Here is a 14,573-nt window from a genome sequence, read left to right as displayed (position 1 = left end):
TACATAATCTGCAACTTCTCATAACTCTGGTCTCTATTTTTCTTTTAATAACTACAACTTCTCATAATTCTCTTCTAGGATATCTAGGATCTAAATTCTGGTTTTAAAAAAAACTCGTGATGTAAGCAAAAACTTGTGTGATTAACCCAAAATTGCACTTGCACAACCTCACATACCAACAATTACGCCATCTTTGTTTGCTAGTTTGTGTTGCACCAATAGTATAAAACAAGCACTTAATACTACACTCCACACTCGAGCATGGTGAGGCCCTGAGATGAACTCCAAGATTGGACCAGTAACAAGTGTTCCTCTTTGAGCTTGAGACAAACAATCTCCACTCACAATGAGTCATAGGCACCAACAATCATTCTCTCTTATTTCGACCAACACTTGTCCCATTCTAGGTTCATAGTAATTGGCTACCCTACCTACAGCAGTACCAGTACTCAAATGGTGATTTTTTATAATTTTTTATAGGAAAAATTAGAATTTTATTAATAGAAGAGAGTAAGCAAAACCCAAGTACACAGAGTCATTTAATATAATTTACACAGTGCTGAGCTTCCAACATATGAACAAGACATATTTCAGCTGTTTCACTAGAATACCTTAAAGAGAGTAATGTCAGGGGCACTTTCATATCTGTGAGATGCACGAATAGCTTCATCCTTAACAGCATCACCTGTCAGCATCCATTCCTCAGCAATTGAAACTGAGGGGAGCCGTTCTTGCCCATCTCCAGGATATGATGAAACACGATCCTCTTGAATTCCAGTCATAGCCTCCCAAGCAACCCTTTCAGATGAAGTCAAACCAGAACTCTTTCTTTTCCGATAAACATCTTTTGGAGCAGCCTTGTCTCCAGTATTTCGTGGAGCCCAAGAAAAAGCTCTGCGAGCCTCTTTTTGCAAGTTACTTAGACTGCTGGTGAAAGATGACCGTGCAGGAATACCTGCTCTTGTTTTCTGCCTTGGTCTTGTTCCAGAAACAGATATCCGATGTTCTCTAGGTTGGGAGCTAATACTGACAGTAATAGCTTTTGCTGCATATGCAATAACTATGTTGTTGTCTCTCAATGACGGAAATTCTTTAAGGATCTGTAGACAAATATAATCCAAACATAATGTTCATGATGTCAATACCCAAACATAGGAAGATTGTTTTTTTAAGAAGGCGTGATCAATGGGCGTCCAAAATGATTTATTAATTTTTAAGAAAAATGCATGTTAGTTTAAGCATCTAAAACGTTCTCCTGCAGTACCAGGGCCGCAGATTGCAGTTGTTTCCTCATCAGAAGCACCTCCAGTATCAAATGAGGGTGTTCATGTAGTGAAGAACATCTTTGCTGCCATGGCAAAGGCAAGGCAGCCAAAACACGAAGACCTAAGGCCCAGGAGTTAAGCCGTGAAACCTCAACATCTGAGAGATTTCCTTCTCTTCGCTTGAGAAAGAAGTGAACCTTTGAAAAGGCAGAAAGAAAGTCATAATTAAAACACCCATTAAGACAACGAGTGTAATCGAATCACATCTCCAAGAAAGAGGACAAGTAATTACAAGAAGTTGCTTTGACCGTAAATTAGGTAACAACTGCATTGCACCCATGGCAACTGGTAGAGCATCATCTGAGTCACGTAATGAAGAAAGAAACCGTGAAGCTTCTGCTGGACCTCCACCATTGAGAGGATCAGCTGTGAGAAGTTTCACAAGTTGCCGGCCCTGCAGTTCTCTCCGCAAATCTATAGATAATCCTGCACTTTCTGCCACTTCTAATGCAGCAGAAACAGCTCCTTTTCCCGCTAATCTAAGTGCTAAGCCCTCAGGATCTTCCTTACATTCTGCTTCAACCTGAAAATAAAGAGCATTGCGGAGAAATAATTCCTAGCAGCAAATCGACTTAGAGTACTTTTTCTATGCGAAGCTTTTTATCTTAATCCAGATATAGGACAGAATAAAAACCTCTTGCCAGCTACTATAATGATCATCTGCACTTAATATGTGGCTGTACCTCTGCAAAGCTTGTTTCATTTGCAAGACCTAAGCAGCTAAAAAAATTATGTCATCAAGGAAAAATAATAGACTAAAGCAGAGTTACAAATTCAACAATACAAAGGAAATATGTCAAGCTTCAAACAAAAGAATCAACACATCAAATTACAACAAAAATATAATGAAGCAAAACAATTAATAAAACCAGCACCTCATTTCTAAGTGGATCACTATGTGGCAGGTGACAGCTGCACATTGTCAGAACATCCAAAGCAGCATCAAGTTCCCATCTGTGCATATACCTGGAATAAAATGTGAGTTTAAATATTACAGCCTACAGGTATAAGCATACCAATATTCCCCATAAACATCAATAAAACGTATATAGCTCCATTTTCTATTTTGATAAGAAATATTTATTAATAAGTGATGTATAGCTAGCTCCTCCATTAATGGCGCTGAACAAAAGATATTGTAAGATTGAAAAATAATGAGAAGGGCTATGATGATTGAAAGACGTGGTTAAATATCACAGTAAAAAAAAAGGACTAGAAGCTGACAAAAGAAAAAAGGATTAATACTTCTAAATTTTTCTTATGGTGATCAGACAATGGACGTGCAGTTTATGTTATCCACCCAAAAGCTTTTTAACTGTCAGGAAGTGGACTAAATACCTCTCCCTCGCCCAAAACTGCAAATCGACATGAGGAAAAGGAAACACTAGAAATAAAAACTTGAAACTACTGGGGTTCCAAACCCAGGGTTCAACCATGACCTTTAAAAGAACCAAGTGGACCAACAATTCATATAAAGCAAATACTAACATTGTAACAATTTTAAAATCGTAGATATCAGATAGCATGGACTAACAAGGAGAAGAAAAAACTGCTTCACATTTGGGGAAAAGAAGAATCAAAGGAGAAGCTGGTCATAAAAAAATATTGTGTCTCAAGTATCAGCAAGCATTCACTTAATATGAAAAAAGTATAAGCAAGCATTTGCCAGTATCAAAATAACTAAAAATGCCCACACATACTTGAGGGCAAGTTTAGCAGCCAGCTGCTTATCTTTCAACCGCAGGCAATACTGCCAGCTATTGCTCCAGATGTTATGGCTGCCATACCCTTGAGGTTGTCCAGAGATTGAATTATTCTCTTCCCCACGCTCGATGAGTAGCTGAAGTAACCGGTCTGATACTCCATTACTTAGAAAGCGATCCGAAAGTGCAAGAGCATCCATTAATTTTCCTTCATCAATCAACCTATTAGAAGGAAGAAAGTGTGCAAAAAATATTAAGTCGTGGGGAGAAAATAAGAACTGCAAACCACTAAAACCTAAAACTTTCAAAACATGAAGAAAATGGCCCACTAAACCTTTCAAAACAAAACCCCAGAAAGAAAAAGAGAAGGGAAAATAGTGGTGATGAAAACTTAGTAAGATAGGCACTGATTCTGTTAATGTTGTCATGTGTTGAAACATGTTTTCTGACCAATACGCCATTAGAAAACGGGAAACTTCTTCCTAAAAACTTCTTAAAGTCTTAAATGCAATTCACAATTTATATAGAGAAAACTGTTACTGGTTAAGATTCAGTACATCTGTCTTTGTTCCTTTTTTTTTTCTTCCATCTCAAGAACCATTTACAATTCTTATTAATCCTTCTTATACAAGTTACAAACTTACCAGATACACAGCTGAACAAGAAAGTGACAAAAACAAGCCCCATGGTGATAACAATTCAAACCAGGATAATTGGATGTGGCAACTCAAAAAATTGGAAGTACTGATCCAAAAAAAATTATGTTTCAATCATATAAAACATGAAAACAAAGATGACTAAAGAATACAACCGAGAAAACTAAACAAGTTAACCAGTGATTTATATTAAGGGATACTGACGCGAGAGACGATAAGCAGTGATACCGTTCAATGGCTTTTGCATAGGGTTCTTCATTCTCCCAATCAAAAGAAAGGAAAACTGTGGCATCAAGTTCATCAACCTCAGATTTCAAGGAATCGTGCCAAGGATCAAGAGCCGAAACCCCTTGACTGCTGGGGTCTTGCAAAGCTGCTGAAATATTACTGCTGTTAATAGCGTCATCCATTTCTGACTCTGTATCATTGTCTTGCTCCCGGAGTCTTTTAATAGCATATCTTGATTCAGGTTTAAGCTTGGCATCATCAGCTCTTTCCTTTGTTGCGACAGCAAATTCTGAGACTCGATGAAGGTTAGTTTGCATTTGTATCCATCGATTTAAAGTTGGGAACCTGTACAGCAAAACACAAGGTTAAACTTGAAAACCATAATGTAAATCAGCTTCATGTGAAAAATACTCCTTGGGGAAGTATCTTACCGCTCAGATTGATCAAGCGCGAATTCATAAAACAACCTGTCAGCATCAGGTGCCTGAAGAAATCCATCATTGAAGGAGCCTGATATAGAAGAGTCACTGCCAGAGTACAATATACTGCTCCCAAAAACACAAGCTAAGACAGCCCTCACTGGAGATATTTTAACCAAATGTTTTACTACATCCAACTGGAGAGGGTATAGTGGGATTCCAGGTGTTGCTGAGGAACGGGTGTAACTATTAGGTTTAGCTTCTTTAGAACTGGGGGAGAGTACTTTATTTTCAGAGTCACTCTGAGAGCAGGTAGGAATGACAGGAATGCATGCCCATCCATGCCCAGATCGTGGAGGATAAACTGGAGGTACACATGCAGAGATCACTTCATGCACAAAATCAGCACCCATAATTTCAGCAACCTTTCCGGCTGCATCGGTGCTACCTCGGTCAAAGACCAGACGAGTTAAAAGCTGCAAGATACAATAATGATACACGAACATATTTATGATCCTGTCGGAAAGGAAGATATGCTTACTCCGTAAAGCATTAACTTGTAATTGAGGCTTGCTGAAAACTTGTATTGTACTTTAGAACCCTAGTTCCTACATCTCCTTGATAAAGTTCAAGCCAGACTGATCATTTATATATAGTCATCTATGGGGCATTTGGCGGTAGCATTTCAACAGTAGTATAACATAGAAAGAAATAAATGCAGATACCTTCTGTAGTTAAAAGATACTATTATTTCCAGATTAATGTAACTAATAGTAAACTCTATTTGACTAACGGTTATATTTAAGCAACATGTTAATCATATTTATTGGGAACATTAAGCTCAACCTATCATTCAATAAGAAAAGGGGACATTTTCCCACATATATCTCTATCATCATTATTTTTTATAAGCCAATCATGGGTTTTAGAGAAAAATGTAATCCAATAACTTTGGAGCACATCTCCATGGACTGAAAAAAATCTCTACCATCATTATTCAAAACCAAATTCCTCGCAATTATGTTTTCTTGATCATTATTCATGACATGGAAAAATTTCATCAATAGGCGTAGATGCAACTCATAAAATATACACAATAAGCTATTCAACAGGTATGAATCAAATAATTGTAATTTCTTTTGCATGCTTTGCCATTCCTCATCACATAAACATATTGTAAAATCATGTATCTTGACTAGTGTTTACACAAGGTACTGTTGGACAAACACACATGGGATAAATTCCCCAATCCTAAAGTGATGTGGTAAATTTGTGGTCTCAAAACATGCTAATGATGTATTTTTCATCTAAATTATTTCTCCCTAATATTTTTTAGAACTCCAAATTTATTCTATACGATTCTTCTTAGTAGTAAATAACTATATGGACTCTGGAAGCATTAGCATTTTTTCAAAAAATTGCCCTACAATGAAATTGAAAGGAGAAATACTTGAAAGCAAACAAAAAAGGATAATCTTCAATATAGAAAATAAAATATCTTACATCCTTAGGCCATTCAAACACAAGCGAGAAGAAGTTGAAATCATGAGTTGTATCAGTCCCATCAACTATGTCACCAATTGCAGCAATATGGAGAATAAATTGAGAAAGATACGTTGTGGGCTTGGTACTTAATGGACCAAATAATCTCTTCCCAGAATCTTTCGTGTCATAATCAACAGGCTGTGCACCAGTTTCCGCAGCCATTGAGCTTAAGGGTATTTGTTTGGCAGATCTTAACCCAAGCCCAAGAACCCCATCCTTGTCAAAATTGGAGAGAGCCTTTCGATCAGAATGTGGGCCTTCCCCTTGAGGGAAATTGAGTTCTGTTTCTTCATCAGCAACAGCTCTTGCAAGATTATGAAGCTTACCTACAATTTTACAGGATAAAAACACATTAAACAACTCTGAAAAAATGGAAGTCCAAAAAGAAGTATAGAGAGTCTGTAACATAAACTCCCAAAAGAGAAGTAAAAAGAAAAGTACCACTTAAAAACTGACGCTTGCCCCTGTGAGCATCTTCAATCATCTGATGTAGCATAGCAAGAGCACGTTCCCTTTGTCCCTGTCGGTGGGTCTCCTTAGAAGAAGAGATGATTATTTCCCCAGATAACAAGGCCTGAAGTGTAGGAGGGTTATCCTGGAGTAGACCATAGAACAGGATCAATAGCCACATATTATCTTCTTGTAGACCGTTCTTTAAAATTTTTATGAGACAACTAACAGCTCAAATTTTTTAAGAAGCCCCCACTCCATGGACTCATTACCACACCAAAATTAGATGGGTTAACAATAACTCCATACCCAACCATATAAATATATAAGATTGTACCTGTTCCAAGAACTCAAGTAAACGCTTGAGGACCCGCCGTGAAACAGAAATCACTCCAACTTCAAGGATTTGATCCCAGTAAGTGGATCCCATCTTTGGAGAACCTCCAGGATATATCTCAGATAACATAACTTGTGCCTGCATATGATACAAGTTAATGAATAATGTATAACCATACCACAGGGCAACATCTCACTAGGAGGATGGAAGGAAACTGTGGCTAAAAAATTCAAAACATGAAGCAAAAGAAAATCATTCTGAAAAATTATTGATACACTGGGGAACTGATAAAGCTGAGGATGTAGCAAATGCAGTTGATCCAAAAGTATTGTGTTCTCTACAGGTAAAAAAAGTCATTACGGACAAATGATAACAATGAAGGTAGGTCATTTTCTTTCTAAAGCAAATTTTCTTGCATATCACTTCCACATCAAGAATTGAAAGATGGCATCTTCAAAAGTTTATGAAATAGGCTGTGTAAGAAAATTAGTAACACTGAAGGTAAAGAAAACTTTGGTATCATTTAATATGAGTCACTAAGTACTTAGAAAAAAGGATTTCCACTATATCTTCCACAACAGTAACATAAAAAACTAAATATGATACTGGTGTCATTGCCATTACATTTTAAAAAAATAGTGAAAATTCCTTAACATTTTCAAGATCTCTCCTTTCTTATTTGCTGGGGAACTAGAAAATTTAAATATTGTTAAAAAACCAGTATAAAATTGTTAAAAGAAAAGGAGATGTCACTCATTTGACTACAGCCACACCAAAGAAGAACATTATATTTGTAGTGGATAAGTAACCAATACCTGATTCAAAAGTGTTTGTGACATCTTTGCTGACCTCGCAGAAGTAGCGGCAACGTCAATACAAAGGAGAATCTGGAGAATATGTAATATTCACTATTTACCGAAATGGAGAATAGGGGAACAGAGAATTAATAATGTGGGCACTTACTGAAGCCAAAGGACCTAATTGCGAGCGCAAAGAAGCAAAATCTAGATCTTGTACTGCACTGTCATCAGCACGCGACACTACATTGTCTACCTGGAAAAAAATAAATTAAACAAAACAAAAAGATCCCCTTTTGTAATGGACAGAAAAATTATAGGCAAAAATCACAAGTTCCCAAGTTAACAGAAAATTGCAATGAAAACAAGATTTATTCAGAAGCAAGTATGAGTACTAAACATAAAGACATCAAATATCACAACACAAAATCTTCTGGGCAATATTTGAACTATATACTCATCAAAATGTTTGGAGCAGCATGGTGTTCTGAACTTCTTACCGCCTCAAAGATTAAAGGACCAGAGTTAAAATGATGGATGAAAGATACTCAACATGGAGTACAGACTGAATTTTTACTAACGAAATTATAAAATGCAAGATTTTTTTTTATAAGTTCCTTGACATAACACGTTTCTTCTGCTTTCTTTTTCCTTGTTTTCTTAGGTTTATGGGCAAGAATAACATTTTTGATACCAAGACCTGAGTGCTAGACGGTGAAATAAATCAAATTAAATCCCTAGTTGGCATGATCATCCTCCGAGATTTTAAGGCTGCATCATCTTCATTATGCTTGATGTACAACGACAAAATTTCCCTCAACTTAAAAGCCACTGCTTCACCAAAGAACCATCAAAGCTAGGGAATAACAACCCAGAAATTGCATCTTTTGCTTCTTCAGTCACAACCTTTCCGCCAAAACCAACTATTTTTTTTTTTTCGACAAATACATAAAGAAGCCTAAAATTTCACCTGAAATTTTCTTTGAGAAAACCCAACATTTTAAGACAAACCTCAAACCAGGCCTACAACTAGAACTGATACTGCAGACCAGAATCCTATACTGTTAGAGGATGACCTGAATCTTCTTCTTTTTTCAGTGAGGTAAGTTTTATTAAAAACCATGAAAATAAATTACACGGTACACAGGCATCAAAAGCTCCCAGTTTGAGAAAGTAAAAAGAGCCAGAAAATTCAAGAAACAAGATTGTTTGGGTGTCAAGAACCCTTTGGGATTTTTCATATTTTAGACAATTTTTTTACCAAACCCTCTATGGTGCAAAAACTCACTGGTCAGATGGATTTCCAAAAACAGCCAAAAGATCAAATAAAACTCTCCCAGATAAAAAATAATATTTTAAAAAAAACGAATAGAAAAATAACAAAAATAATTGAACAAGAATGGAGGAACCACCCCATGGTGGCCAGAACTCAGCCACTACTTGTGGCCCAATCTAGTCCACCCTGTGGTCACCATGAGGTGGATGTTCTTCTTTAAAAAAAAAGTCTTTTAATTACTTATTACACCGTTCATAAAAACTCCACTAAAAAACTTTTCCATCCAAACATATTCTCAATGGGTCTCACCACTTCCACAAAACTTAATTAGAAATTCCTTTCAAAAAGCTTTCACAACTATTAATGAAATTTTTAAAAACTTCAAACCTACCCTACAAAGATGGGATACCAGAAACTCATGCTCCTTGTCACTTACGTTCTCCTAGGAAATTCCATGTAACCATGCCTCATGCCCCATGTTCAATAATAATAGAAACTACTATATACCCTTCTATTTAGTCTAAGATGGGACTGCTTAGACGACTCTAAGACAAATGTAACAATCAATCACGAACTCTAATTTGTAAACTAAAACGTCATATTAGAAGTCACAGGACCCAAATTTTCAGTGTTTGGCAAATCCAGTCCATGGCTGCAGTGTCAATAATATGCTCTAACTTCCAACCAAGGGAGGCACCATCAAACCCTTCATCTAGAGCCGCGAATGTGATCAACACGTTAGATACTATTAAAGCCTCTAACGCATACATATATGGCTCAAATGAAGTAGAGTAGTAGGCATAGACTAGTTAAAGTAGAAAAGCAAAAGAAAGAGCTGCCGGTGGCCAACTCGAATCGAATAAACAATTTTATTGAGATGCTCCCAGTTGATGGCTCAATCCCTACCGATCAAAATAAGATTAGGAGTCATGTCGTGCAGTTCATTACGGAATTGTTATCTGAACAGTTTGCTTGGAGGCCCAAACTGGATGACCTAACTCTCGAGTCCATGTGGGGAGGAGTCCACGAGGCTTGAAAGGCATTTTAAGGAGACAAAGGTTCTCAAAGTCTTTTTTTTTTTATCGGTAAACAAATTTTTATTGATCAAAAGAGAGACAGAGAATGCCCAAGTATACGGGACATATACATGAACAAGTTTATGTCTAGCTTAGAGATACAAGGAAATCATGAAAAGATCTGCCATGAAAATCAATTACAATCGACCAATGGAGTAAAGTATTGAAAAACAAAATTCTAAGCTCTTCACTTCCATTGATCTCTCTTGGTCTTCAAAGCATCTTGCATTCCGCTCCCTCCAAATGCACCACCATAGACAAATAGGTAACATCTTCCATATGGATGCAATTTGAGAGTTGCCCCTAATACCTCTCCATGAGGCTAAAAAATCACATATCCTTTCCGGTATCACCCACGCTAACCCCAACCGTGCTAAGACTTCGGTCCATAAGGTCATGGCAATCTCACAATGTAGTAATAGATGGTCAGTGGACTCACCACTTTTCTTACACATGTAACACCAATTCATAGCTATAATGCCACGTTTCCTTAGGTTATCTATAGTAAGAATCTTCCTAAAAGAGGCTGCCCATACAAAAAAAGCTGCCTTTAGAGGTGTCTTTGTCTTCCAAATACTCTTCCTTGGGAACGGGACTGAGTTGTGCATGTTTAAGGAATGATAGAAAGAACGGGTCATAAAAACTCCCTTCTTAGAGGGACGCCAATATATCTTGTCTTCACCTTCCCTTGACACGCGAGTGGAGTACACAAGGTCAAAAAAGGCCGAAATGTCATCCATCTCCCAATCTTGTGCATCTCTATGGAAAGTGAGGTTCCATTGGGAAGAGCCATTGGAAAAGATAATTAAATCTGTGATAGATGCTTCTTTCCTTCTTGCTAAGCTATAAACTTGTGGATAAACATCCTTGAGTGCCCGATCACCACACCATAAGTCATGCCAAAATTTTCCCTTAACTTCGTTGCCTACTTTGAAGCAAGTATGTGCTACATAGATGTCCCACCCTCTTCTAATATGTTTCCAAAACCCAACTCTATGAGGTCCACTCACCTCATTAGAACACCACCCTCCTCATGATTCCCCGTGCTTCAAAGCAATGACAGTTCGCCACAAGGCCTCCCGTTCTTGGTGATATCTCCATAACCATTTGCCAAGCAAGGCTTGGTTGAAAGATCTCAAATTCCATATACCCAAGCCTCTTTCTTTGATGGGGGAGCAGATTGTGGCCCATTTCATCAAATGAAATTTAAACTCATCTTTGATCCCTCCCTAAAGGAAATCACGTTGAATTTTCTCCATGCGATGAGCCACCTTAGCAGGGAGCGGAAATAATGAGGAAATATGTTGGTAAGTTAGAGAGAGTGCTTTTTATGAGAGTTACCCAACCCCCTTTGGATAAGTACATCATCTTCCAACCAGCTAGTTTCCTCTCCATTTTTTCTATTTACATCATCCCATATAGATTTCGATTTGAACGCCACACCCAGCAGAATGTCGAGATATTTCATGGGCAACTGCGTTATCTTGCACTCCAAGATGGACGCCAAACTCTCCACATTGGGTACATGTCCCACTGGCACTACCTCTGATTTAGCCAAATTGACCTTCAAGCCTAACACGGCTTCAAAGCATAATAAAAGAGCCCTCAAAGCTCGAACTAGCTCATGTCTAGCCTCACAAAAGATTAGTGAATCATCAGCAAACAATAGGTGAGAAATGTTAAGCGAACCTGAACTTGCCTCTCCCATTGAGAATCCTGATATGAACCCTCCCTCTACCGCCCCTGAAATCATCATGCTAAAAGCTTCCATCACAAAAACAAAGAGAAGAGGAGAAAGAGGGTCTCCTTGTTGCAAACCTCGGGAGATTTTGAAAAAATCTTTGGACGTACCATTCACCAATACAGAGAAACATGCCAAAGAAATACAATGAAGGATCCAGGAACACCATTTAGAGCCAAAGCTGCATCTCTCCAGCATGTAAATTAAGAAACTCCAATTGACGTGATCGTAAACTTTCTCCATGTCTAACTTACATAGGAGTCCCGGCTCTCCCAATTTAATACCGACTCTCTAGACATTCGTTAGCTATAAGTACCGAGTCAAGGATTTGCCTACCTTGAACAAAGGCATTTTGAGGCTTCAAGATCAAACTTTCCATCACCTTACTCAATTTGTTCGCCAAAACTTTGGATAAATTTTTGTATAGCCCACTCACCAAACTAATCTACAACACCGGGCTTTTTGGGAATGAGTGCTGAGAAAGTAGCATTAAGACTCTTCTCGAACCGCCCGCTTCCATGAAATTCATGGAAAACCTCCATGATATCATCTTTAAGTACATCCCAACAAGTCTGAACAAAAAAAGCCATGGAGAAGCCATCGGGACCTGGAGCTTTATCACCCGCTATACCCTTGATCACCGACCTGACCTCTACCTCCTCAAAAAGCCTTTCGAGTCATTCCGCAACCTGCAGGTCAAGAACATCAAACACCAACCCGTCAAGTCTCGGCCTCCACTCAAATTGTTCCGAAAACAACTTATCATAGTAATTGACAATGTGGTCTAAGATCTCGATATAGTTGGATGAGACCGCCCCATCTATCAACAGAGTATCTATAACATTGTTCCACCTATGTGAGTTGGCCACTTCATGAAAAAACTTGGTGCATCTATCCCCTTCCTTCAATCATAAAGCTCGTGATTTTTGACCCCACGATATTTCTTCCGAAAGAGACAGTCATTCAATGTCCACTAGCACTTGGGATTTGCGGGCCCGCTCGGATTCAGAAAAAAACCTCTCCTCTTCTACACCCTCTAAGTCCTTAAGCTCCTCCATTAGAACAAATTTCTGGCTTTCCACATTACCAAACTCTTGTGTATTCCACTCCTTCAAGTCCTTTTTCAAAGACTTTAATTTGCAAGCCATCATATAGCTAGCATTACCATGGAAATGGTAAGAAGACCACCATTGTCTTATTCTGTCCAGAAAACCCTTTGACTTGGCATCCTTCAAGTGAAACACGACAGTCTAGCATACTGGACCATTTCCAATTCAAAACTAGACCAAAACCAAGCAAGGTTGATGTTGTACCTGATATGTTGGTGTCTGGATCAAATGTGTCGCCTTCTTATGCAGAGGACCATAGGGATTGCACTCAAGAGTTAGAAATTGGAACAAATTGGGAGAAGAAAGTTGTCAGTCTCTTGCAAAATCATTTTGGTTATTCATCTCTAAAGAATTTCCAAAAGGAAGCATTGGCTGCCTAGTTTGCTCACCAAGATTGCCTTGTTCTTGCTACAATAGGGTCTGGTAAGATGGTGGCTATGGCTTCTTGACGTTGCTGGTGGTATATTGTTTGGAAGGAAGATGCCTTCCATGAAACGTATTGTCATTGAATCGAAGATATTCGAAGTGAGTAGAGAGGGACGTGAGGTGCTTCTTACAGAGAAAGGTTGGAAGGTTGTGAAAAGTTTGAGCTTGGGTGTAGATTCTATACGATGGTTTTCGAGAACTCTGGAGGGATGTGCGAAAACTGAAAGCAAGGGGTTTTATTCCGCTCACCGTGAAGGAGGCAAAGCTTTCATTGCACAACGGTGTTCAAACGCTCGCGGCGTTTACATGGCTTTGGTGGAGTACGGTGGGGGAGGCTGTCGCAACTTCATTTTTATCCCGGAGGACAGGGATGGAGCGGGGTGGAGAAATATTGCAGTAGCGTTACAGGAGGCTGGTAGAGAAGGGGGGAAATCTTTCCTTCCACCTCCACCTCGGTCGTACGGGGAGGCTTTGGAGTGGTCTCGAGCCGTGCGAAAACAAGAGAAATCATGTTTTCAAAAGTTAGACGGCAACACTCTTTCGGCAAGTAACCAATACGATGAAAGGAGTTGGCAGTGCATGGTTGGGGCAGAAAGGGTGCTAAAGGAACTAAATGATATGCAGTGGAGGATGAAGGAGATGTCTGACCATTTAGTTAAGTTGATACGCTGCGTTGAAGGAATCTCTGAAGGGGAGTGGTGCATGGGCTCGGGCCCTGTTCCGTTTCAGGGAATGAAAGTGGGAGAGGTTCAGTTCAGTGGGCTTGTAGCCCAAGGCATGGGCGGGTCCAAAGGCAAGGCTAAGGTGGGTAGTTTGGAACTGGGCTTCAGCCCAAGAAGACATATATGACGGGCTTCTCATGGCGCAAGAAGATATTGCACGGTGAAGGCCCATCGGAATCCAGACCCAAGGCACCAACACCGACGAAGTCTCAGACGTCGCCGCCGAAGGCCTTGGAGGTGTCGGCGGTAGCAGGGCCGTCGTCTGAAGCCATATTGGGGCAAAATGGAGCCGAGTCGAGTATTGTTGCTACTGTAGTCATCACAGGACCTACGCAGAACAAGTCGAAGGCAGTCTCTGTCCTAGTTCTGACGACCGCAGCTGTTTTCCCTCCAACAATGGTGGCTGGGCTTACACAGACGATGTCGGATGATAATGAGTAGGTCTTGACGTCGCTCTCTGTAGCATTTATCGACTCGGGACTTGCACAGAACGGGTCGCAAACTTCACAAGAGGCATCTGGAGATGTTTTAGCTTCAAACAGTGGTGTTATGGTGGTATCTGGAGTTGTGGAACAAGATGTGCTTTCTGTGACGGAGCTAGATGGGGTAGATTTGCAGTTAGCTATCTGTGAATAGGAGTGTTTTAACGGGGTGGACGCAGATCCAATACGCATGGTTCCTCCAAATCCAAATTCAGACCAGTTCATCTCGGATTGGGTGTTTAAAAAAGTGGAAGAACTGCAATTTGTTCTTGGGGTGTCTT

General features: G+C 39.3%; 1 protein-coding gene across 1 annotated transcript in view; it reads right to left on the bottom strand.

Annotated features, from left to right (window-relative positions):
- LOC109009610 overlaps window positions 1-14,573 on the bottom strand; it is a 54,389-nt gene that overhangs the window by 17,684 nt on the left and 22,132 nt on the right. Inside the window, exons 10-22 of the mRNA XM_018990167.2 lie at window positions 7,627-7,716; window positions 7,479-7,550; window positions 6,664-6,801; window positions 6,318-6,471; window positions 5,835-6,202; window positions 4,344-4,807; window positions 3,913-4,257; window positions 3,026-3,250; window positions 2,201-2,291; window positions 1,960-2,037; window positions 1,558-1,848; window positions 1,265-1,462; window positions 612-1,100 (exon numbers count right to left, since the gene is read on the bottom strand). Of these exons, the coding sequence (XP_018845712.1) occupies window positions 612-1,100; window positions 1,265-1,462; window positions 1,558-1,848; window positions 1,960-2,037; window positions 2,201-2,291; window positions 3,026-3,250; window positions 3,913-4,257; window positions 4,344-4,807; window positions 5,835-6,202; window positions 6,318-6,471; window positions 6,664-6,801; window positions 7,479-7,550; window positions 7,627-7,716 (3,003 nt within the window). The remainder of the gene's footprint in view (window positions 1-611; window positions 1,101-1,264; window positions 1,463-1,557; window positions 1,849-1,959; window positions 2,038-2,200; window positions 2,292-3,025; window positions 3,251-3,912; window positions 4,258-4,343; window positions 4,808-5,834; window positions 6,203-6,317; window positions 6,472-6,663; window positions 6,802-7,478; window positions 7,551-7,626; window positions 7,717-14,573) is intronic.

Source organism: Juglans regia, chromosome 11 (genome assembly GCF_001411555.2).
Source record: "Juglans regia cultivar Chandler chromosome 11, Walnut 2.0, whole genome shotgun sequence".
Classification (NCBI taxonomy): Eukaryota; Viridiplantae; Streptophyta; class Magnoliopsida; order Fagales; family Juglandaceae; genus Juglans; species Juglans regia.
This window is presented reverse-complemented; position numbering and strand designations above follow the sequence as displayed.